The following is a 22,938-nucleotide window of genomic DNA, read 5'->3' on the forward strand; positions in this document are numbered from 1 at the left end:
AAACAATGCCTTTCACCATAGGGCCTGAGTCAGGATGGCTGAGTGACTCTGAAACATTACATGGTAAATGTTTGCTAATTTGCATCCCAGTAAGTTTCATGTTTACAATCTATGTAGCATCATGCCTTAAACATGTTGCTCCATTCTTAAAGTTACAAAGCCAATGCTCAGAATGGACCGGGCAAACCCAAATCCATTCTTTACTTGTTTCAAAAACCAAAGTCAAATTCCTATTAATAATGGCTTATCAAGCAGGTCAGTTTTTATCTATATATAAATGCTGTGTACTGAGTCTTGTTGTAAGTCTTTTTTAAATAAAGATTTTTTAAAAAAAGAAAACATTGGGGTGAGATGAGATTTCTCAGAGTAATAAGTGCTCTGAGGGCCCGGTGGGGGTATGGAGGGCGGAGGGGGGGGGGGGGGGAGGGGGGGTAGTGCGGGACCGGTGGCGATAGTATTCCATCAAGCCGCACAGGCTGGAGATGGTCTGCAGGAAATGGAAAGTGAAACTGATCAGAGGCTGTTTGCTGTCAGCAACAACACAGCTCCCCGGCTGAGGGTGCGATCATTTGTCAGTCACTGAGGGGATTTTTCGGAAATTGATTCTTTAGCTCAGGTGATTTTTTTATAACAGAGCCGGAGAATGTCGGGCAATCAGGGAGCAGCAAGGCTGTGACGTTCGGAACCAGGCTCTGAGAATAAAAGGGGAAGGAAGGGAGCCAGAGACACTCGCAGAGAGAATAGTTTCACACAGAAGCGACGGAGCAACATCCAGAGCAGCAGAAGCAAAGAGTTTTATTCACACATTCTCCAGATCTGAGAGTCGGTGTGAAGATAAACAGAGAAGACTAACTGCGCAGGAACAGAGCATCAGAAAATATTCTGCAGTTTAACTTTCCTGCACCTCTGCAAATACTGTGAGTTCATTCTGCTTTTGGTGGATTTTATTATTCTATTTCTGGTGTGTAAATTGGTTTGTTCTGAATCTCAGTCGCGATTTATGATAAATTATTATAAAAACCGGGTGGGAAAAAAATAAAGCAAAACATTTAAAATCTCAAACATGTTGGAGACAAAAATGTGAAATCGGATGTTATTTATTCCAAGGGAGGTTTTCCAATATTTGAAATCAATGCATTAAACATTGATTCACTAAAATTACAAAGGTCATGGCTTGTTTTTAATTAAAATAGTAAGAGGTTTGGGGTGAATTTCTGAGGCGGGTTCGGAATGGGTTACATTGAATCTCACTCATGATTAAAGATACAATCTGATTTCAATGTGGGGACAGTGCAAGAGAATATCATTGCAAATTGAAACAGCGAGAGAGATGTGAGTGAGATCAAACATTTTTCTCTCCCCGGGTAGATTTAGATTTTGGGCGGTCACTTTCATCTCGGTGCGGCATTTAAAACAAACTGAATTGTGAAGGAACTCTTCACAACAATTTCATCATTTGTTATTGGGGCGGCAAGGTGGCACAGTGCCAGGGACCGGGGTTCAATTCCGGCCTCGGGCCACTGTCTGTGTGGAGTTTGAACGGACTCCTCGTGTCTGCAGGGCTTCCTCCGGATGCTCTGGTTTCCTCCCACACTTCGAAGATGTGCAGATTAGGTTGATTGGCCATGATAAATTGTCCCTTAGTGTAAGGGGTAATTAGCAGGGTAAATACATGGGGTTAGGCAGATATGGCCTGGGTGAGAGAGTTGTTGATGCAGGCTCGATGGGCCAAATGGCCTCCTTCTGCACTGGAGGGATTCTATGATTCTATGAACATCCAACACTTTAATCGTTCCAGGTGTAGAGACCTCTGCTGTTAGTTTATTAAGGATGATGAGCACTTCTGAGAATTAAACGCCTTCATTCACAGCTCATGCCAGACGGTTTATTTAAGTCACTCTTGTGACATAAAGCAAGATTTAAGAATGTGGGAAGGCTGGGAAAGGGTTTTGTGAAGAGTGGGATCACTATCAGTTCTTCCAGTTCCCGCAAAGTATTCACCCCTGAAATGTTGACACATCTCAGTTTGGGTTCTGCTAGGATCACCACTGAATTCCACATCTCGGTGCAACTTGGTCCAAACATGGACTTAAGAATTAAATCAAGAGGTGAGAGTTACTGCTCTTGACAGCAAGGTAGTATTTGACCAAGTGTGGCCTCATGGCCCTGGTACCACATCGCCACCGGCTGCTCAGTATGTTCAGCGGTCCATGGCTTTGATGTATTGCTCCACTTGGGAATAAAACATTGAAAGGAAGTCAGATTGAGTTGGGAATACAGTCAGTGTGAATTGCACAATATATTCTTTCCCTAGATTCTGTAACTGTCTGGACAATACATTGCATGTTCAAAATAGTATTATGTGACTGATCACAATACGCAACATCTTTGATTTGATTTATTATTGTCACATGTATTAGTATCCAGTGAAAAGTATTATTTCTTGCGCGCTAGACAGACACTGACATTTAGTCCATTTCTCAACAGAAATTTGACAAGATGAGACTCCAGGTGAAGTTTTTGACCGGTGAGATTATTGAACTTGAGGTCGACCCTTCCATCCAAATCTCGGCTCTCAAGAAGATGATCTATGAAAAAACCAAGGTGCCCCATTTCCGTCAGCGCCTGATGGTTCAAAACGGAAACACGGTGGTTTTGAGAGATGACAAGCGGCTGTCTGACTACAGTGTCTCTCCCAGCAATGCTGTCATGCTGATTGTCACCAATGAGGAGCGCATGCAGATATTCCTGAAGAATGAGAAGGGGAAAACATCTACATATAACGTTCTTCTCTCGGAGTCTGTTCAGGATTTTAAAGCATGCGTACAGCGACAGGAGCGTGTCCCAACCAATCAGCAGCGTCTGATATACGAGGGGAAACAGCTGGAGGATGGCTACACACTCGCTGACTACAATATTCAGTCTGAAAGCACCATCTTCCTTGTGCTACGTCTGCGAGGTGGTTAACTGCTTCAGCACCAATATGGAATTGGTGATAGATGTTACACAAGAACTACCATAAAGCCTATTGTACTTTTCACAATGTTTCAATCTGTGAGGTTCTGGGTCTCAGACAGTAATTTTAATTGGAGCTGTGACTGTCACTCTTGGCTTGTTTGATTTATAACATGGGGATGTTTGTGTATATGTTCGTGCCTGTCTACCAAGCAGATCACCGCCTGCACTCATCGTCTCCAGGAGATGTGTTAGTTAAAGCATGGGTGGCATGGTAGCACAGCGGTTAGCACTGCTGCTTCACAGCTCCAGGGACCTGGGTTTGATTCCCAGCTTGGGTCACTGTGTGGAGTTTGCACATTCTCCTTGTGTCTGTGTGGCTTTCCTCCAGGTGCTCTGGTTTCCTCCCACAGTCCAAAGATGTGCGGGTTAGGTTGATTGGCCATGTTAAAAATTGCCCTTAATGTCCTGAGATGCGTAGGTTAGAGGGATTAGTGGGTAAATGTGTAGGGATATGGGGGTAGGGCCGGGGTGGGATTGTGGTCGGTGCAGACTCGATGGGCCGAATGGCCTCTTTCTGTACTGTAGGGTTTCTATGATTTCTATTCTATGAAAGCAGGGAAGGGTATTTTTAAAACAGAAAAATATTTTTAATTTATAAATGAGGCCAAAGGCGACAAAACCTTTTCCTTTGGGATATGAATTCAGTTTAGGCCCAAACTCACTCAAGTCTGCTGCTTGTGGGAATCGTCTGTGAAACAGGTTGTGTGAGCGTCAGTGTTAACCTAATGTATGTGTGCTCACAGCATAAACATGATTCCAGTTCTAATTCTCACTCAGGCTGGTGCCACAAGATGGTTAATATGAGAAATGGGACACTTCTTGTTGTGGGGCATGGAAACCTACTGTATATAATGGATGGATAAAATGCTGAATAAAACTTTTCTCAGTTCACAGTGATGTTAAATATCCTGCGAGTATTCCTTTAGTCTCACTTCATGTGAGTAGATGTGTTTGTGTTCAAAATAGAAATGATTTAGTCAGAGTGCTTTGTCCATTGCAATAACATTATATATGGCTTGGACTGTTCATTTTGTTATCATGTGCAATCTTACTTGAAAATAAAGCTGTTTCTTAAATTAAATTGCAGTTGAGTTGTTTTTTGCCTGGTGAACATTTGTGAATTGGCACTGTCTGTGAATCTGTGTATCTTACATCAGAGATCCAAAGTTCAAACCATTTTCAGATGATTTCTCCGAACCAAGAGTTGAAAGGAAACTACACTGACTGATACACTGAGGACTCATTATGGTCTGGATTGAGGTTAGCCTCAGTGCATTGAGACAATAGTAACAATATCTAGGAACCGAATTAAGAGACACACAAAGGGCACAGATTAATTTCGGTATTGCTATTTGCCTCTTGGCTGCAGCTGCTTCCTGTGTGATGTCTTGTTCGTACAAGATCCCACGCGGGGTTACCCCGTACGTGTAAGCTATAACTCAACTCTATTCTGAGGTCTAAGGTGTCGTCAGATACATCACTGGATTTTAACAGCAGTGATTTTACACTCAAGGAAGTGTTGATTTGAGAGGCAAGTCTCCTGTGATTGTAAGAAGGGTGAGGTCCAGAGTGGAATGCGTAAAAAAAAAGGTTAAGGCTGAGATTGGAATGGGGTGGAGCAGGGGAAAAGGACCTGAACAAGGCCGGAGAGGGCAGAGTTAGAAATGGACAAACTGTGAGTCTGTGAGGAAACAATCACAAAGTGGTGTCTCAGCACAAGGAGGGAATGAGCAACTTTCAAATAAATAACACACCAAAACTTCCAACTATATCGTGCACTTATATTAAAAACTAAAAAATACAAGCTAAATTGAATAGAGGAAAGAAACTTAAATGAATTAAGTGAGTAAAACAGGGTTAGGCAGAGACGGCAGTGTAAGTGCTTTGTCACAACAACAGCATGTGGGAGTTTGTGGGCAGCATTGCAATTGCAGACAACCACACACAGGAACGGCCGTATTTTACCATTTTGATTCTAAATACTGGGTGGACTTGAAACTGGGAGTGTTTCAGATCCGACTTTTAGACCCGTTCTCAGGCGCCCCCATACACACACTGCCTGAAAAAATATCAGCGAGTCCAAATCATACTACACAAACCTGTGGATGGGGCTTAACGCACCCGACACCCTGCAGCTCCGATCGGCGCCTCCAACTGCGCATGCGCAGAAAAAAAATGATAGAATAACCTCCCCTGCCACATCCCTCCTGGGCTGGATAATGCCTCCCCCTGGTGCCAGCAGACATTGTCCCACCCCCCACAACATTACTGACTGCCTTATGCCCCCACTCCCCACCACCCAGACTGATCATGGGCCCCACCACCTTCCCCCCACCGATCTCGGACAGTGTGGCAGCGGACCCCCCCTCCCCCTCCACTGATCTCAGGCAGAGTAGCAGCGGACCCCCCTTCCCCCTCACTCATCTCAGGCAAACAGATCCACCCTCCTCCCTCCACCCTACAAATATCAGGCAGAGCGATCCCCCTCACCCCCACCCCTGACCCTCCCGTACGAGGTCCCCATCTCCTCCAAACTCCGATGGCTGTGTGACACCTCCCTCTCTCTCCCCTGTCCCCAATCATTGAGGCACTGATCCACCCCCTCATCAGCACATCTGCAAGTGCTCACTTGCCTTCCACTCAATGCTAACAAGCAAACTGCAAGTAACTTGCTGGAATGCTCTGCCAAACTGCCTGCAGCTGATCTGCCCTCACAAGGGGCAGCTCCATAAAAACTCAAGAAAGGGCAGGCAGGCAGTGCAGGACAATGTATGCACGACCAGCGCCCCATTTTCCTGAGGGTAATTTGGGCAGACTACTGGATGCAGCAGAGGTGAGGCGGGACACCCTCTTCCCCCCAGGAGGACACAGACCCAGGGGTTCTGATGGGAATGCAGCCTGGGAGGCAGTCGCTGCCTCGGTCAGTGCCAGGGCCCTGGTCCTCCGAACATGGGAAGCAGTGCCAGAAAAAGGTCAATGACCTCATCTGGGCAGCAAGGGTGAGTGTTGAACCCAATTTGCATCTTCCCCCAAATCTCCCCTAGATCCTCCCATCCCCAGCTCCTGACCCCCAAGCACCTTCTTCCTATCCCCCCCCCCCCCTCCAAGAGCCCCACTGCACTTGCCCTCTAAGAGCCACCACATGACACTCTGCACTAGTCACACCATCATTTCTTTCATGGCTCCTTCTGTCTCCACAGGAGAAGACCGACCATAACACCCGTGAGAGGGTGAAGACAGGGGTTGGTGAGCCAGAGCTCTGGGTCCTCACCCCCTTTGAGGAGCAAGTGGTCCTCCAGGACTGACAGTGCCAGGTAACGCCGGAGCTTCTGGAGCTCACGCCATCCCATGTAGTAACCCAGGGGCCCACAGGAACCCCAAGGGAGGAGGAAGGGCTTGAGCCCATGCCAGGGCTTTCCAGCCAGGAGACTGTGGCTGTGGCTACATTTTCTGACTCCCCCCCCTTCCTGACACTGGGGCATCTCAGTGGCAGCGGGATGAAGAGGGTGTCATGGAAACATCCCAGAATCCTCTTCCATTGATGATTGCCGGAGTGATGCTTCATGTTGATGTTGGTTGGGGAGGTCCCTCAATGCTGTGTCACTGAAAAAATGAAGCTATTGGTTCCCCAGAACCCACGAGCGATTCGCTCCTGAACCCCCACCCTCCCCAGGGCCCTGTATGAGGGTTTCAGATCCCTTGCCCTCTATACATTCATGGGCCCAGGTGCCAGAGTGCATGCGGAGCTCAGATTGAAGTCAGACTAGTTTGCACCAGGGCATCATCATAATGGTGCTTCGCAGGTCGTCATCACCCTCTTGCCTGCCAAAGAAACTAACGAACACAGTGTACCCATGCCCACCACTCTGGTGTGACGATGTTGTAGAAGATAGAAGGAATTTTGGGGTGGGGGGGATGGAACCAAATGACACAAGCCCCTAGCAACTGAACCGCCTGGTGATCAGGGGCCTCCCCAGCTGCCCTCGCATGCCTCATTTGAACTGCCAGCCCTCCAGCGCCTGGGTGGTGTTCCCAGGTGTGCTCTTCCTCTTCTTCTTCCTCCTCCTCTTCTTCCTCCTCCTGCTGGTCATCCTCCCAAGCGATGCCCGGCTGGTTAGCCTCCACATCCTCCTCCTCCTCCTCCAATAGGTCACCTCTCTGCAGAGTCAGGTTGTGCAAGGCACAGCACACGACCACAATGCGGGATGAGATCACAGGGCTGTATTGTTGGGCCCTGCCAGAGCGGTCCAGGCACCAGAAACTCATTTTGAGGAGCCCAATGTACCTCTCCACTATCGCGCGGGTAGCTACATGGGCCTCATTATAGCAGGTCTCAGCCTCAGTCACAGGCCTCCACACAGGCGTCATCAGCCGTGTCTGAAGCGGGTAACCCAAATCACCCAGGAACTACCCCCGCAGCCTGGGGTCCTCCTCAAATGCCTCCGGGATGTCAAAGCTCCTGACAATGAAGCTGTCATGCACACTGCCTGGGTGTCTTACGCAGACGTGCATCATGTTGATATTATGGTCACACACTAGCTGATCATTTAGGGAGTGAAACCCCTTTCCGTTGATGAATCTTCGTGGATTTTGTAGTTGGGCCTTAGGGTGACGTGTGTGCAGTCATTGGCCCCCCGTACGTTAGGCATCTCCACAATGGCGGCGAACCTTGCCCCCGGGCTTCCTGATGGGTCTGGTCCAGGTTACATTTGATATGCTGCCCTGTCCGGGCACACAGGGCTTCTGTGACCTGCTTGACAAAGGTGTGCACAACTGACTGGGAAATGCCACAGACATCTCCGCTGAGGGTCTGGAAGGAGCCAGTCGCATAAAGGTTCAGAGCAGCCGTCAATTTGACAGCCACTGAGAATAGGTGCCCCCCCCCCCGCCCCACCACCACGCTCCCCCCCCCCCCCCACCACGCCCCCCCCCCCCCCCCCCCCACCCCACACTCCCTGCCACAAGGTGCCAGGTCCTGCAACAGGCTGCACAGATGTTGCACTGTCTCCATTCAGAGTCAGGGATATCGGTGACACATGGCTTCCGACATCCGTTCAAATGACACTCGTGCCCATGGAACTGCCAGGGTCTCTGCTCCCTCCTTCTCCTGTTGCAAGCTGGACTTTGCTGAGCCACAGTCCCCCACCCCCTCCCCCCACACTCGCAGAGTCGCCACCAGCCCGAGAAAGAAAATGTCCGCAACGAAAGGACACACATGAGCAGCAGAGAGCTGTCGGACGCTACACACTTACCTCCTCACTAACCCTCACTGATGGAGCGCCTGAATCAGACTTTTACGGAGCATGTCTGTTTCACACCGCTTCCGGATTGTCGAACGCAGCGGTAAAGGGGGAAGTGCTGGTGACGTCTGCCCATTAAGTCAATTTAAATGCATTTAAATGGCCGTCGCGCCTGTTTCAGGCATGGTCCCAATCGTGTGCATTTTTGGGCCTTGGTAAAGGGGGAACCGGCGTGGAGGTGGGTGCGGATCGCGCTACTCGCCTCACGCCTGACTTTACCAAATTTTCACCCCCGAAAACGGGCGCAACTTGATGGTAAAATCAGGCCTTAAGTGTCTGAATCTCAAGGAAGTTGAACTGTGGAGTTATTGAGCTGTAGTCTGAGACTCTGACATTGTGACGTATCAGGGAGGGAGGGAGTTACCTGGTCAGTTTACCCAGGGGGCAGTCACAGCCCGTAGATTCGGTGGTGGTTCAGATCTACTGGAGCAGGCGGGTGTGACTGTGAGTCGGGTCAGCATGGAAGCCCCAATTGCAGTGCTGGAGGAAGCTCAGCAATTGTCCTTATCTAACAGCAATGTACTTCCTGCTGCCCCTGTGGGTGAGGACAGAATCTTCCTGGTGGATGAGAAATCTGACCATGGCTCCATTGGACATGAGGCCATTGAAGCGGAGGTGAATGTGTGGGCCCACAGCCTGCTGTCACTAATGTTTGTAATTTTATTTCTATTGCACTTTTGATTTTTATTTGCAGCTGGAGTGGATTATTCAACCAGTGAAGATACAGAGGAAGAGACATTGACGTGACTGGCCGAAGAACCCACCCCCATGAAAAGCTATTCAGGATTTTGTGAATGTATGTATCAAGGGGGGATTTACCAACTTGAGGCCCTGTTGTAGAATGGACAATTTGGGGTTATTGTTTGTGCTTTAAAAAAAACTGTCTCCTTTTCTTATATATATATATATATAAGAATAAATATAAAATGCCTTCTCTTTTCAATAAAGTTATCGTTCCCTTTGCATCTTTTTAGATTATCAATAATAATGGTTACTTCACTATGATTATTACAATTTCTTTATTCAATAAAATTGTTGTTTTAACACATTCCTTGGCATCATCACTCATTCCTGTTACATAGAAATCATAGAAACCCTACAGTGCAGAAGGAGGCCATTCAGCCCATCGAGTCTGCACCGACCACAATCCCACCCAGGCCCTACCCCCACATATTTACCTGCTAATCCCTCTAACCTACGCATCTCAGGACTCTAAGGGGCAATTTTTAACCTGGCCAATCAACCTAACCCGCACATCTTTGGACTGTGGGAGGAAACCGGAGCACCCGGAGAAAACCCACACAGACACGAGGAGAATGTGCAACCTCCACACAGACAGTGACCCGAGCCGGGAATCGAACCCAGGACCCTGGAGCTGTGAAGCAGCAATGCTAACCACTGTGCTACCATGCCGTCCCGTGGCTGGTGTGATAGGTCTTAAACCTATCTACTCTAATTACCTCAACCACTCTGTGGTCGCAAGTTCCACTTTCTCACTACTCCTTAGGGCAAGAATTTCCTGTTGGGTTCAGTTGTGATTATCTTATATCGATGACCCCTAGGTTTGGTCTCCCGACAAGCGGAAACACCTTTGCCCACCCTATCAAATCCTTCCCCAGGAAAACAGCCCAAGCCTGTTCAATCTTTCCTGATAGTTACAAACCTGACAGTTCTGGCAATCTTTATAAAGTTCCACTTTTACTCAAAACATGGTTAGTGAAATCTGCACAGAATAATCTTACGTACAGAATATTACTCTAAACCTAAATGAGACTCCACAAGGGACTCTCACGCCCTGACAGTTTTTTGGCATGCCAGCCATGAACCCAACGATGACCATGGATGAGGCTGCATTAGGGAGAAGGAAGGGGCTGTTTGAGACAGTGAGTGGAGAGGCCTTACTTCCCTTCCCAACTCCAGGGCCTCCCATTCATCAATGACAGGACCACTCCCCGCCCGAGTGCTTGTTTCCACTCAAGTATGATTCTTATCGACGATTTTGCATGTATGTAAAGGTAGAGGGCCGGGGTAGAATTGATTCACTGAATGTTGGAGCATCTCGCACAGTCATTTATTCTGAGGCTCCAATTATTTCCAAAAGGGATTTGCTGGGGATGGTTCAATAGGAACAGTGTTGGTTTCTCTGGAGATTGAGTTGGGACCACCATGTACAAATGACCATGTTTATTAATCAAAGTCAGACACAGAGTGGGAATATTGGCATTGGGTGGATGAAGGCCCACGATGTTGCAGTAAATATTTACAATCACTCATGGGTTCGATTCCCGGCTTGGGTCACTGTCTGTGTGAAGTTTGCACATTCTCCTTGTGTCTGTGTGGGTTTCCTCTGGGTGCTCCGGTTTCCTCCCACAGTCCAAAGATGTGCGGGTTAGGTTGATTGGCTATGCTAAAATTGCCCCTTAGAGTCCTGGGATGTGTAGATTAGAGGGATTAGTGGGTAAAATATGTAGGGATAAGGGGGTAGGGCCTGGGTGGGATTGTGGGTCGGTGCAGATTCGATGGGCCGAATGGCCTCTTTCTGTACTGTAGGGTTTCTATGATTTCTATGATTTCTAATTGTGGAGGGGAACAGAAGAGGGAAATACATTTTGGTTATTCCCCCAGTAAAATCTGCAGAAGGGACAGATAGCAAGTTAACGGTTGAACAACTTCACCGACCCAGTGGAGTCGGTCTCTCCCACTGTCTGTCCTGCTCGGCTACTCTGCTAATCAACTCTGGCCAACTCCTCCTTCATCGCGGTCTTTTTACCTAATGATTCTTCAACTCTGCCCACACAGATTCTACATCCTCTGACTTTACATTGTTTCTTGCTATCGATTTAATGTGATTTCTTACGAACGAGGCAACCCCGCCCACTCTGCCCACCTGCCTGTCTTTTCGGTAGGATGTGTATCCTTGGATGTTTAGCTCCCAGCCCTGATCCCCTTGCAGCCACGTTGCTGTGACACCCACAACATCGTACCCGTCAATTTCAATCTGCCCGACAAGAACATTTACCTTATTTTGTATACTGTGTGCATTCAAATACTTCACCCTCAGTCTTACATTAACTGCCTCCCTTCTCATTGTCACCCCTTTATCTGCTGTGTCTGAAGTTAGATTCCTAACCCTTTCCATCACTCTGTCCTATCATTTGTCCTGGAGAGTTTAATTCAAGACACATCCATGACATACAGTCGATGCCATAGCAGAGCAAAGAGTATTAAGACCATGAACCAGATGGGTCATGGAGGTTGACGGTAGATCATCATCAGGTCTTAAATAAGAACATTCCTGCCAGTGCACCCGTGTTGGCAGACTTGGTGTCTAACTTATGAGTGGGTTAACTGGTTTCATCTTAATCAAATTAAACTATATAAAGAGGAACATGTTTAAAGGTTAACATTTGCTGAAATGGAAAGCAGCCAGTATCAGACCCTTGCACCCAATCGTATGGGATCCGGAAGAGCCACTTCCAAGGGGATGCTACAGGAGGAGTTCAAGTTGGGAGACAGCTCTGCCGGAAGGTTAAACAGGGACAGAATTTAGCATTACAAAGACAGGATTAACAATGGGTGGCACAGTGGCACAATGGTTAGCACTGCTGCTTCCCAGCTCCAGGGTCCCGGGTTCAATTCCCAGCTTGGGTCACTGTCTGTACGGAATCTGCACGTTTTCCCGGTGTCTGCGTGGCTTTCCTCCGGATGCTCCAATTTCCTCCCACAGTCCGAAAGACATGCTGGTTGGTCACTTACCTGATGAAGGAGCAGCGCTCCGAAAGTTAGTGGCTTGTGCTACCAAATAAACCTATTGGACTTTAACCTGGTGTTGTGAGACTTCTTACTGTGTGAGGTTATTTCCCAGACTCTGCGGGGAACTTACAGGAAATGAAACTTCAGCTCAGATCTCACTTGCTTGTTGGTGGTGGGTATTGTGCTGGGAGGGGGCACCATGGGGGGTGGGGAGGGGATGCCGTGGGGAAGGGGTGGGCGAGGAGAAACTCAATTGTGAGAAACGTGGGGGGAGCGGATCTGCTGATTCAGTCAGGGCTAGAGAGCAGTGAGAGTCCTGTGGATCTGCACGTCAGTTCAAATGGCTGTGCTAGACATTCCTCTCCTGGACCCCGTCAAGGGAAGAAGAGGGCCTGTTCGTCCTGTTACAGTCCTGCCCAACATGGTGAACAGGCCATGGTCATTCCTGTGGGCTGCTGGCAGTGCCAGTGGTCTGCCAGTGATTAGTGTGGGAGAAATGGGTTTGAATTCATGGGACATTGGCACCAGTATTGGGGAAGAGGGGACCTGTTCCAATGGGACAGTCTTCATCTGAATCGTGCTGGGACCAGAGTCCTGGCGAATCGTATAACTAGGGCTTAGATTGGCCTTTAAACTAAATAGTGGAGGGGAAGGTTCAGTGGAATGGAGAACTAGAAAATCAAAGTTAAAGGAGAGGGTGGAAGTGCAGGCTAATGGAAGTGAGGGCTTAGGAGAGGTTAGTAAAGTTTCCACACCACGTATTAGAACAGAAAGTATAGAAGGTGGCAGGAATTTAACCTCAGGCAGAGCAAAAAAGGTGACAAGTATGAGAAGGGAGGTGGTCAATGCAGGATTGAGGGTGTTGTACCTAAATGTGCGCAGGATACGGAACAAGGTAAATAAGCTTGTTGCGCACATTGAAATAGTCCGGTACGATGTTGTGGGCATCACAGAGACATGGTTGCAAGGGGATCAGGGCTGGGATCTAAATATCCAAGGATATTGTCCTATCGGAAGGACAGGCAGATGGGCAAAGGGGGCGGGGTTGCATTGTTAGTAAGGAATGAAGTTGAACCAATAGCAAGAAGTGATATCGGATCAGAAGGCATAGAATCTCTGTGGGTAGAGTTGAGGAATCTAAAGGTAAAAATACCCTGATGGGAGTTATGTACAGGTCCCCTAGCAGTAGTCAGGATGAGGGGCAGAAAATAAATCAGGAGATAGAAAAGGCATATTAAAAAAGGCAATATTACAATAATCATGGGGGACTTCAATATGCAGGTGGACTGGGAAAATCAGGTAGGTAGTGGATCCCAAGAAAAGGAATTTGTGGAATGTCTAAGATGTTTTTTTGGAGCAGCTTGTGACAGAGCCTACTAGGGAACAGGCTATTCTTGATTTGGTGATGTGTAATGAGGCAGACTTGATTAGGGAACTTAAGGTGAAGGAACACTTAGGAAGTAGTGACCACAATATGACAGAATTTACCCTGGAGGGAGAAGCTGGAATCAGATGTAACGGTATTACAATTAAATAAAGATATCTACAAAGACATGAGGGAGGAGCTGGCCAGAGTTGATTGGAAAGGGAGCCTAGCAGGGAAGACAGTGGAACAGCAATGGCAGGTGTTATCATAGAATCACAGAAACCCTACAGTACAGAAAGAGGCCATTCGGCCCATCGAGTCTGCAACGACCACAATCCCACCCAGGCCCTACCCCCATATCCCTACATATTTTACCCGCTAATCCCTCTAATCTACGCATCCCAGGACACTAAGGGACAATTTTTAACCTGGCCAATCAACCTAACCCGCACATCTTTGGACTGTGGGAGGAAACCGGAGCACCCGGAGGAAACCCATGCAGACACGGGTTTTTGAGAGTTATTCAGGAGGCACAACAGAAGTTCATCCCAAGGAGGAGGAAACATGCTAAGGGGAGGATGAGACATCCATGGCTGACGAGGGAAGTGAAGGACAGCATAAAAGCAAAAGAAAAAGCATATAGAGTGGCAAGGATTAGTGGGAACTCAGAGGATTGGGAAGCCTCTAAAAGCGAGCAGAGGTCAACTAAAAAAGCAATAAGGGGGGAGAACATGAAATATGAGTGTAAGCTAGCGAGTAATATAAAAGAAGTTGGAAGAGTTTTTTTTCAATATATAAAAGGTAAGAGAGAGGCAAAAATAGCCATTGGACCACTGGAAAATGAGGCTGGAGAAGTAATAATAGGAAACAAAGCAATGGCAGAGGAACTGAATAGTTACTTTGCATCAGTCTTCACGGTGGAAGACACCAATGGGATACCAGAGCTCCAGGAGAGTCAGGGGGCACAGGTGAGTGTAGTGGCCATCACTAAGGAGAAGGTTCTGGGGAAACTGATAGATCTGAAGGTGGATAAACCACCTGGACTGGATGGACTACACCCCAGGGTTCTAAAAGAGATAGCTGAGGAAATTGAGTAGGCATTGGTGGTGATCCTTCAGGAATCACTGGAGGCAGGGAGGATACCAGAGGACTGGCAAGTACCTAATGTAACACCGCTGTTTAAGAAGGGAGGGAGGCAGTAAGCGGGAAATTATAGGTCAGTTAGCCTGACTTCGGTCAATGGCTAGATTTTAGAGTCCATTATTAAAGATGAGATCACAGGGTACTTGGAAGTGCATGATAAAGGAGGACTGAGTCAGCACGGCTTTGTCAAGGGGAGGTCATGTCTGACAAATCTGTTAGAGTTCTTTGAGGAGGTAACAAGGAAGTTAGATAAAGGAGAATTAGTGGACGTGATTTATTTAGATTTCCAGAAGGCCTTTGATGAGGTGCCGCATAGGAGACTGTTAAATAAGTTAAGTGCCCATGGTGTTAAGGGTAAGAGCCTGACATGGATAGAGGATTGGCTGACTGGCAGAAGACAGAGATTGGGGATAAAGGGATCTTTTTCAGGATGGCAGCCAGTGAATAGTGGTGTGCCTCAGGGGGTCAGTGCTGGGATCACAACTTTTCACAATATACATTAACGATTTGGAGGAAGGAACTGAAGGCACTGTTGCTACGTTTGCAGATGATACAAAGATATGTAGAGGGACAGGTAGTATCGAGGAAGCAGGGGGACTGCAGAAGGACTTGGACAGGTTGGGAGAGTGGGCAAAGAAGTGGCAGATGGAATACAATGTGGAAAAGTGTGAGGTTATGCACTTTGGAAGGAGGAATGGAGGCATAGACTATTTTCTAAATGGGGAAATGATTAGGAAATCAGAAACACAAAGGGACTTGGGAGTCCTTGTTCAAGATTCTCTTAAGGTTAACGTGCAGGTTCAGTCAGCAGTTAGGAAGGCAAATGCAATGTTAGCATTCATGTCAAGAGGGCTAGAATACAAGAGCAGGGGTGTACTTCTGAGGCTGTATAAGGCTCTGGTCAGACCCCATTTGGAGTATTGTGAGTATTGGAGTTTTGGGCCCCATATCTAAGGAAGGATGTGCTGGCCTTGGAATGGGTCCAAGGGAGGTTCACAAGAATAATCCCTGGAATGAAGAGCTTGTCGTATGAGGAACAGTTGAGGACTCTGGTCTGTACTCGTTGGAGGTTAGAAGGATGAGGGGGGATCTTATTGAAACTTACAGGATATTGTGAGGCCTGGATAGAGTGGACATGGAGAGGATGTTTCCACTAGTAGGAAAAACTAAAACCAGAGGGCACAACCTCAGGCTAAAGGAACGATCCTTTAAAACAGAGATGGAGGAGGAATTTCTTCAGCCAGAGAGTGGTGAATCTGTGGAACTCTTTGCCACAGAAGGCTGTGGAGGCCAGGTCATTGAGTGTCTTTAAGACAGAGATCGGTAGGTTCTTGATCAATAAGGGGATCAGGGGTTATTGGGAAAGGTAGAAGAATGGGGATGTGAAAAATATCAGCCATGCTTGAATGGCGGAGCAGACTCGATGGGCCGAGTGGCCTAATTCTGCTCCTATGTCTTATGTGGGAGTTTGTGGACAGCATTGCAATCGCAAACAACCACACTAATTGCAAGGAAGTTGGCACAGATCTCGAGAATGATCAGGGACAGGAATGTAATGGAATATTCCCCACTTGCCTGGATAGTGCAGATTCAACAACAGTCAACAAGCTTGACACCATCTAGGACAAAGCAGCCCACTTGATTGGCACCATATCTACAAACACCCACTCCCTTCACCATCGATGCTCAGTAGCAGCAGTGTGGCACCAAAGATCCTTAGACAGCACCTTCCAAACCCACGACCACTTCCACTTGGAAGGACAAGGGCAGCAGATTGATGGGATCATTACCACCTGCAAGTTGCTCTCCAAGCCACTCACCATCGTGACTTGGAAATATATTGCTCTTCCTTCAGTTGCTGAGTAAAAATCCTGGAATTCCCTCCCTAACAGCATTGTGGGTAAACCCACAGCACATGGACTGCAGCGATTCAAGAGGCAGCTCACCACCACCTTCTCAGGGGCAACTAGGGTTGGGCAATAAATGCTGGCCAGCCAGCGACGATGTGGAGATGCCGGCGTTGGACTGGGGTAAACACAGTAAGAAGTTTAACAACACCAGGTTAAAGTCCAACAGGTTTATTTGGTAGCAAAAGCCACACAAGCTTTCGAAGCTCTAAGCCCCTTCTTCAGGTGAGCATGTCTCACGAATGTATATAAAGAAACAACTCCAAACATGGAATCAGGAAATTCACACTGATCAGGACACAGGGAATTGTGTGGCCAAAAACTGCTTTCCCACCCTCCCCTGAATCGGTACAAAAACGAAAATCATAGAATTCACATCAGTGTTGGCAATGTGGAGATGCCATGATGCTACCAGCCACAACACTGTAACCCCTGCCCTGTCGGGGGTCGGTTAAACTCAGTTGGTTGGATAGCTGGTTTGTGATGTGTGAGCGACAGGTTCAATTCCCACACCGGCTGAGGTTCTTTATGAAGCTCCACCTTCTCAACCTCCCCCCTCGCCTGAGGTGTGGTAATCCTCAGGTTAAATCAGCATCCATTAACTCTCCCCGTCAAAGTGGAGTGCAGCCTATGGCCATCTGTGACTGTGGCAACTAAATTAATAATTAGGCTGACACATCAAAACAAGTATCAAATCAAAACAATGCCTTTCACCATAGGGCCTGAGTCAGGATGGCTGAGTGACTCTGAAACATTACATGGTAAATGTTTGCTGATTTGCATCCCAGTAAGTTTCATGTTTACAATCTATGTAGCATCATGCCTTAAATATGTTACTCCATTCTCAAAGTTACAAAGCCAATGCTCAGAATGGACCGGGGAAACCCAAATCCATTCCTTACTGGTTTCAAACACCAAATTCAAATTCCAATTCAGATTTTATCTATATATAAAAGCTGTGTATTCAGTCTGGTTGCAAGTCTTTTTTAAACAAGGATTGTTTTAAAAACGGGCGGCACGGCAGCACAGTGGTTAGCACTGCTGCTTCACGGCTCCAGGGACCTGGGTTCGATTCCCGCCTTGGGTCACTGTTAGTGTGGAGTTTGCACATTCTCCTCGTGTCTGTGTGGGTTTCCTCCGGGTGCTCCGGTTTCCTCCCACAGTCCAAAGATGTGCGGGTTAGGTTGATTGGCCATGCTAAAATTGCCCCTTAGTGTCCTGAGATGCGTAGGTTAGAGGGATTAGCAGGTAAATATGTGGGGATATGGGGATAGGGCCTGGGTGGGATTGTGGTCGGTGCAGACTCGATGGGCCAAATGGCCTCTTTCTGCACTGTAGGGTTTCTATGATGATTCAATAAAAAGAAAACATTGGGGTGAGATGAGATTTCTCAGAGTAATAAGTGCTCTGAGGGCCCGGTGGGCGGGGCCGGGAGGGGCCATGGCATCAAGCCGCACCGCCCCAATCATTGCTCGGCTGGAGATGGTCTGCAGGAAATGGAAAGTGAAACTGATCAGAGGCTGTTTGCTGTCAGCAACAACACAGCTCCCCGGCTGAGGGTGTGACCATTTGTCAGACACTGAGGGGATTTTTCGGAAATTGAAACTCGAGTTCAGATATATATTTTTATAACAGAGCCGGAGAATGTCGGGCAATCAGGGAGCAGCAAGGCTGTGACGTTCGGAAACAGGCTCTGAGAATAAAAGGGGGAGGAAGGGAGCCAGAGACACTCGCAGAGAGAATAGTTTCACACGGAAGGGACGGAGCAACATCCAGAGCAGCAGAAGCAAAGAGTTTTATTCACATATTCTCCAGATCTGAGAGTCGGTGTGAAGATAAACAGAGAAGACTAACTGCGCAGGAACAGAGCATCAGAAAATATTCTGCAGTTTAACTTTCCTGCACCTGTGCAAATACTGTGAGTTCATTCTGCTTTTGGTGGATTTTATTATTCTATTTCTGGTGTGTGAATTGGTTTGTTCTGAATCTCAGTCGCGATTTATGATAAATTATTATAAAAACCGGGTGGGAAAAAAATAAAGCAAAACATTTAAAATCTCAAACATGTTGGAGACAAAAATGTGAAATCGGATGTTATTTATTCCAAGGGGGTTTTTCAACATTTGAAATCAATGCATTAAACATTGATTCACTCAAATTACAAAGGTCATGGCTTGTTTTTAATTAAAATAGTAAGAGGTTTGGGGTGAATTTCTGAGGGGTTCAGAATGGGTTACATTGAATCTCACTCATGATTAAAGATACAATCTGATTTCAATGTGGGGACAGTGCATGAGAATATCATTGCAAATTGAAACAGCGAGAGAGATGTGAGTGAGATCAAAATTTCTGTCTCCCCGGGTAGATTTAGATTTTGGGCGGTCATTTTCATCTCAGTGCGGCCTTTAAAACAAATTAAGTTGTGAAGGAATTCTTCACAAATAACAATACTTTTATTATTCCAGGTTTAGAGACCTCTGCTGTTGGGTTTATTTAATTTATCAGGTTAGACAGTTATTCGAGTCACTCTTGTGGCATGAGGCGAGTATTGCAGCTGTGTACCCGATAGCCCCAATATGTTAACATTGATTCAGAATACAAGTTACACAAATATTTCTAATTCAGTTTCTTCCTCATTCAAAGTGGAAACGGGCAAAACATCGAAATGGCGCAGCTTTAAGAATGTGGGAAGGCTGGGAAAGGGTTTTGTGAGGAGTGGGATCATTGTTATTTCTTCACCCCTGAAATGTTTAACATCTCAGTTTGGGTTCTGCTCGGATCACCACTGAATTCCACACCTCGGTACAACTTGGTCCAACATGGACAAAAGAATTAAATCGAGAGGTGAGAGTTACTGCTCTTGACAGCAAGGTAGTATTTGACCAAGTGTGGCCTCATGGCCCTGGTACCACATCGCCACCGGCTGCTCAGTATGTTCAGCGGTCCATGGCTTTGATGTATTGCTCCAGTTGGGAATAAAACATTGAAAGGAAGTCAGATTGAGTTGGGAATACAGTCAGTGTGAATTGCACAATATATTCTTTCCCTAGATTCTGTAACTGTCTGGACAATACATTGCATGTTCAAAATAGTATTATGTGACTGATCACAATACGCAACATCTTTGATTTGATTTATTATTGTCACATGTATTAGTATCCAGTGAAAAGTATTGTTTCTTGCGCGCTAGACAGACACTGACATTTAGTCCATTTCTCAACAGAAATTTGACAAGATGAGACTCCAGGTGAAGTTTTTGACCGGTGAGATTATTGAACTTGAGGTCGACCCTTCCATCCAAATCTCGGCTCTCAAGAAGATGATCTATGAAAAAACCAAGGTGCCCCATTTCCGTCAGCGCCTGATGGTTCAAAACGGAAACACAGTGGTTTTGAGAGATGACAAGCGGCTGTCTGACTACAGTGTCTCTCCCAGCAATGCTGTCATGCTGATTGTCACCAATGAGGAGCGCATGCAGATATTCCTGAAGAATGAGAAGGGGAAAACATCTACATATGATGTTCTTCCCACGGAGTCTGTTCAGGATTTTAAAGCACGCGTACAGCGACAGGAGCGTGTCCCAACCGATCAGCAGCGTCTGATGTACGAGGGGAAACAGCTGGAGGATGGCCGCACACTCGCTGACTACAATATTCAGTCTGAAAGCACCATCTTTCTTATGCTACGTCTGCGAGGTGGTTAACTGCTTCAGCACCAATATGGAATTGGTGATAGATTTTACACAAGAACTACCATAAAGCCTATTGTACTTTTCACAATGTTTCAATCTGTGAGGTTCTGGGTCTCAGACAGTAATTAATTGAAACTGTGACTATCACTCTTGGCTTGTTTGATTTATAACATGGGGATGTTTGTGTATATGTCCGTGCCTGTCTACCAAGCAGGTCACTGCCTGCACTCATTGTCTACAGGAGGTGTGTTAGACAAAGCAGGGGAGGGCGTCCTTAAAACAGAAAAGTATTTTTATTTTATAAATGAGACCACAAAACCTTTTCCTTTGGGATATGAATTCAGTTTAGGTCCAAACTCAAGTCTGCTGGCTGTGGGAATCCTCCATGAAACAGGTTGTGTGAGTGTCAGTGTTAACCTAATGTATGTGTGCTCACAGCATAAACATAATTCCAGTTCTAATTCTCACTCAGGCTGATGCCACAAGATAGTTAATATGAGAAATGGGACATTTCTTGTGGGGCACTGAAATTTATTGTATATAATGGATGGATAAAATGCTGAATAAAACTTTTCTCAGTTCACAGTGATGTTAAATATCCTGCGAGTATTCCTTTAGTCTCACTTCATGTGACCAGATGTGTTTGTGTTCAAAATAGAAATGATTTCGTCAGAGTGCTTTGTCCATTGCAATAACATTATATATGGCTTGGACTGTTCATTTTGTCATCATATGCAATCTTACTTGAAAATAAAGCTGTTTCTTAAATTAAATTGCAGTTGAGTTGTTTTTTTTTGCCTGGTGAACATTTGTGAATTGGCACTGTCTGTGAACCTGTGTATCTTACATCAGAGATCCAAAGTTCAAACCATTTTCAGATGATTTCTCCTAACCCAGAGTTGAAAGGAAACTACACTGACTGATACACTGAGGACTCACTATGGTCTGGATTGAGATTAGCCTCAGTGCATTGAGACAATAGTAACAATATCTAGGAACCAAATTAAGAGACACACAAAGGGCACAGATTAATTTCGGTATTGCTATTTGCCACTTGGCTGCAGCTGCTTCCTGTGTGATGTTCAGTTCGTACAAGATCCCACGCAGGGGTATCCCGTACGTGTAAGCTATAAATCAACTCTATTCTGAGGTCTAAGGTGTGGTCAGATACATCACTGGATTTTAACGGCAGTGATTTTACACTCAAGGAAGTGTTGGTTTGAGAGGCAGGTCTCCTGTGATTGAGGTCTCGAGTGGAATGCGTAAAAAAAGGTTAAGGCTGAGATTGGAATGGGGTGGAGCAGGGGAAAAGGACCTGAACAAGGCCGGAGAGGGCAGAGTTAGAAATGGACAAACTGTGAGTCTGTGAGGAAACAATCACAAAGTGGCGTCTCAGCACAAGGAGGGAATGAGCAACTTTCAAATAAATAACACACCAAAACTTCAAACTATATCGTGCACTTATATTAAAAACCAAAAAACACAAGCTAAATTGAATAGAGGAAAGAAACTTAAATGAATTAAGTGAGTAAAACAGGGTTAGGCAGAGAGGGCAGTGTAAGTGCTTTGTCACAACAACAGCATGTGGGAGTTTGTGGGCAGCATTGCAATTGCAGGCAACCACACACAGGAACGGCCCTATTTTACCATTTTGATTCTAAATTCTGGGTGGACTAGAAACTGGGAGTGTTTCAGATCCGACTTTTAGACCTGTTCTCAGGCGCCCCCATACACACACTGCCTGAAAAAATATCAGCGAGTCCAAATCATACTACACAAACCTGTGGATGGGGCTTAACGCACCCGACACCCTGCAGCTCCGATCGGCTGTGTGAGTATCTCTCCCCCCTCACCTTAAACCTATGCCCTCTAGTTTTAGACTCCCCAGCCTTTGGGACTCGAACTGCGCATGATGCTCTCCTGGGCTGGATAATGCCTCCCACTGGCCCCCACAGATATTGCCCCACCCCCCCACAACATTACTGACTGTCTTATGCCCCCACTCCCCACCACCCAGACTAATCAAGGGCCCCTCTCCCTTCCCCCCACTGATCTCAGGCAGTGTGCTAGCAGACACCCCTTCTCCCTCACTGATCTCAAACAGAGTGGCAGCAGACCCCCCCTTCCCCCTCACTGGTCTCAGGCAGAGTGGCAGCGCAGCCCTCAGGTAGATGAGGACAGTGCAGTTGATGTTGTCTACATGGACTTTAGCAAGGCCTTTGACAAGGCACCGCATGGTAGGTTGTAGCATAAGGTTAAATCTCATGGGATCCGGGGTGAGGTATCTAAATGGATACAAAATTGGCTTCTTGACAGAAGCCTGAGGGTGGTTGTAGAGAATTGTTTTCCAAACTGGAGGCCTGTGACCAGTGGTATGCCTCAGGGATCAGTGCTGGGTCCACTGTTATTTGTCTTTTATATTAATGATTTGGATGAGAATATAGGAGGCATGGTTAGTAAGTTTGCAGATGACACTAAGATTGGTGGTATAGTGGATAGTGAAGAAAGTTATCTCCAATTGCAACGAGATCTTGATCAATTGGGCCAGTGGGCTGACGAATGGCAGATGGAGTTTAATTTAGACAAATGTGAGGTGATGCATTTTGGTAGGTTGAACCAGGTCAGGACCTGCTCAGTTAATGGTAGGGCATTGGGGATTACAGAACAAAGAGATCGAGGGGTACATGTTCATAGCTCCTTGAAAGTTGGGTCACAGGTGGACAGAGTGGTGAAGAAGACATTCGGCATGCCTAGTTTCAT

At 46.6% G+C, this 22,938-nt stretch overlaps 1 protein-coding gene across 1 annotated transcript; it reads left to right on the forward strand.

Moving 5' to 3' along the window:
* The first annotated feature begins 785 nt into the window (after positions 1–785).
* LOC144502929 (polyubiquitin-B-like) lies at positions 786–20,942 on the forward strand. The gene is made up of 4 exons (XM_078227355.1): positions 786–917; positions 2,488–2,962; positions 4,481–4,482; positions 19,723–20,942. The coding sequence occupies exons 2-4, from the start codon at positions 2,500–2,502 to the stop codon at positions 20,188–20,190; spliced, it is 933 nt and encodes a 310-aa protein (XP_078083481.1). The 5' UTR covers positions 786–917; positions 2,488–2,499; the 3' UTR covers positions 20,191–20,942.
* The last annotated feature ends 1,996 nt before the right edge of the window (positions 20,943–22,938 follow it).

This window comes from Mustelus asterias, chromosome 13, assembly GCF_964213995.1.
Source record: "Mustelus asterias chromosome 13, sMusAst1.hap1.1, whole genome shotgun sequence".
Classification (NCBI taxonomy): Eukaryota; Metazoa; Chordata; class Chondrichthyes; order Carcharhiniformes; family Triakidae; genus Mustelus; species Mustelus asterias.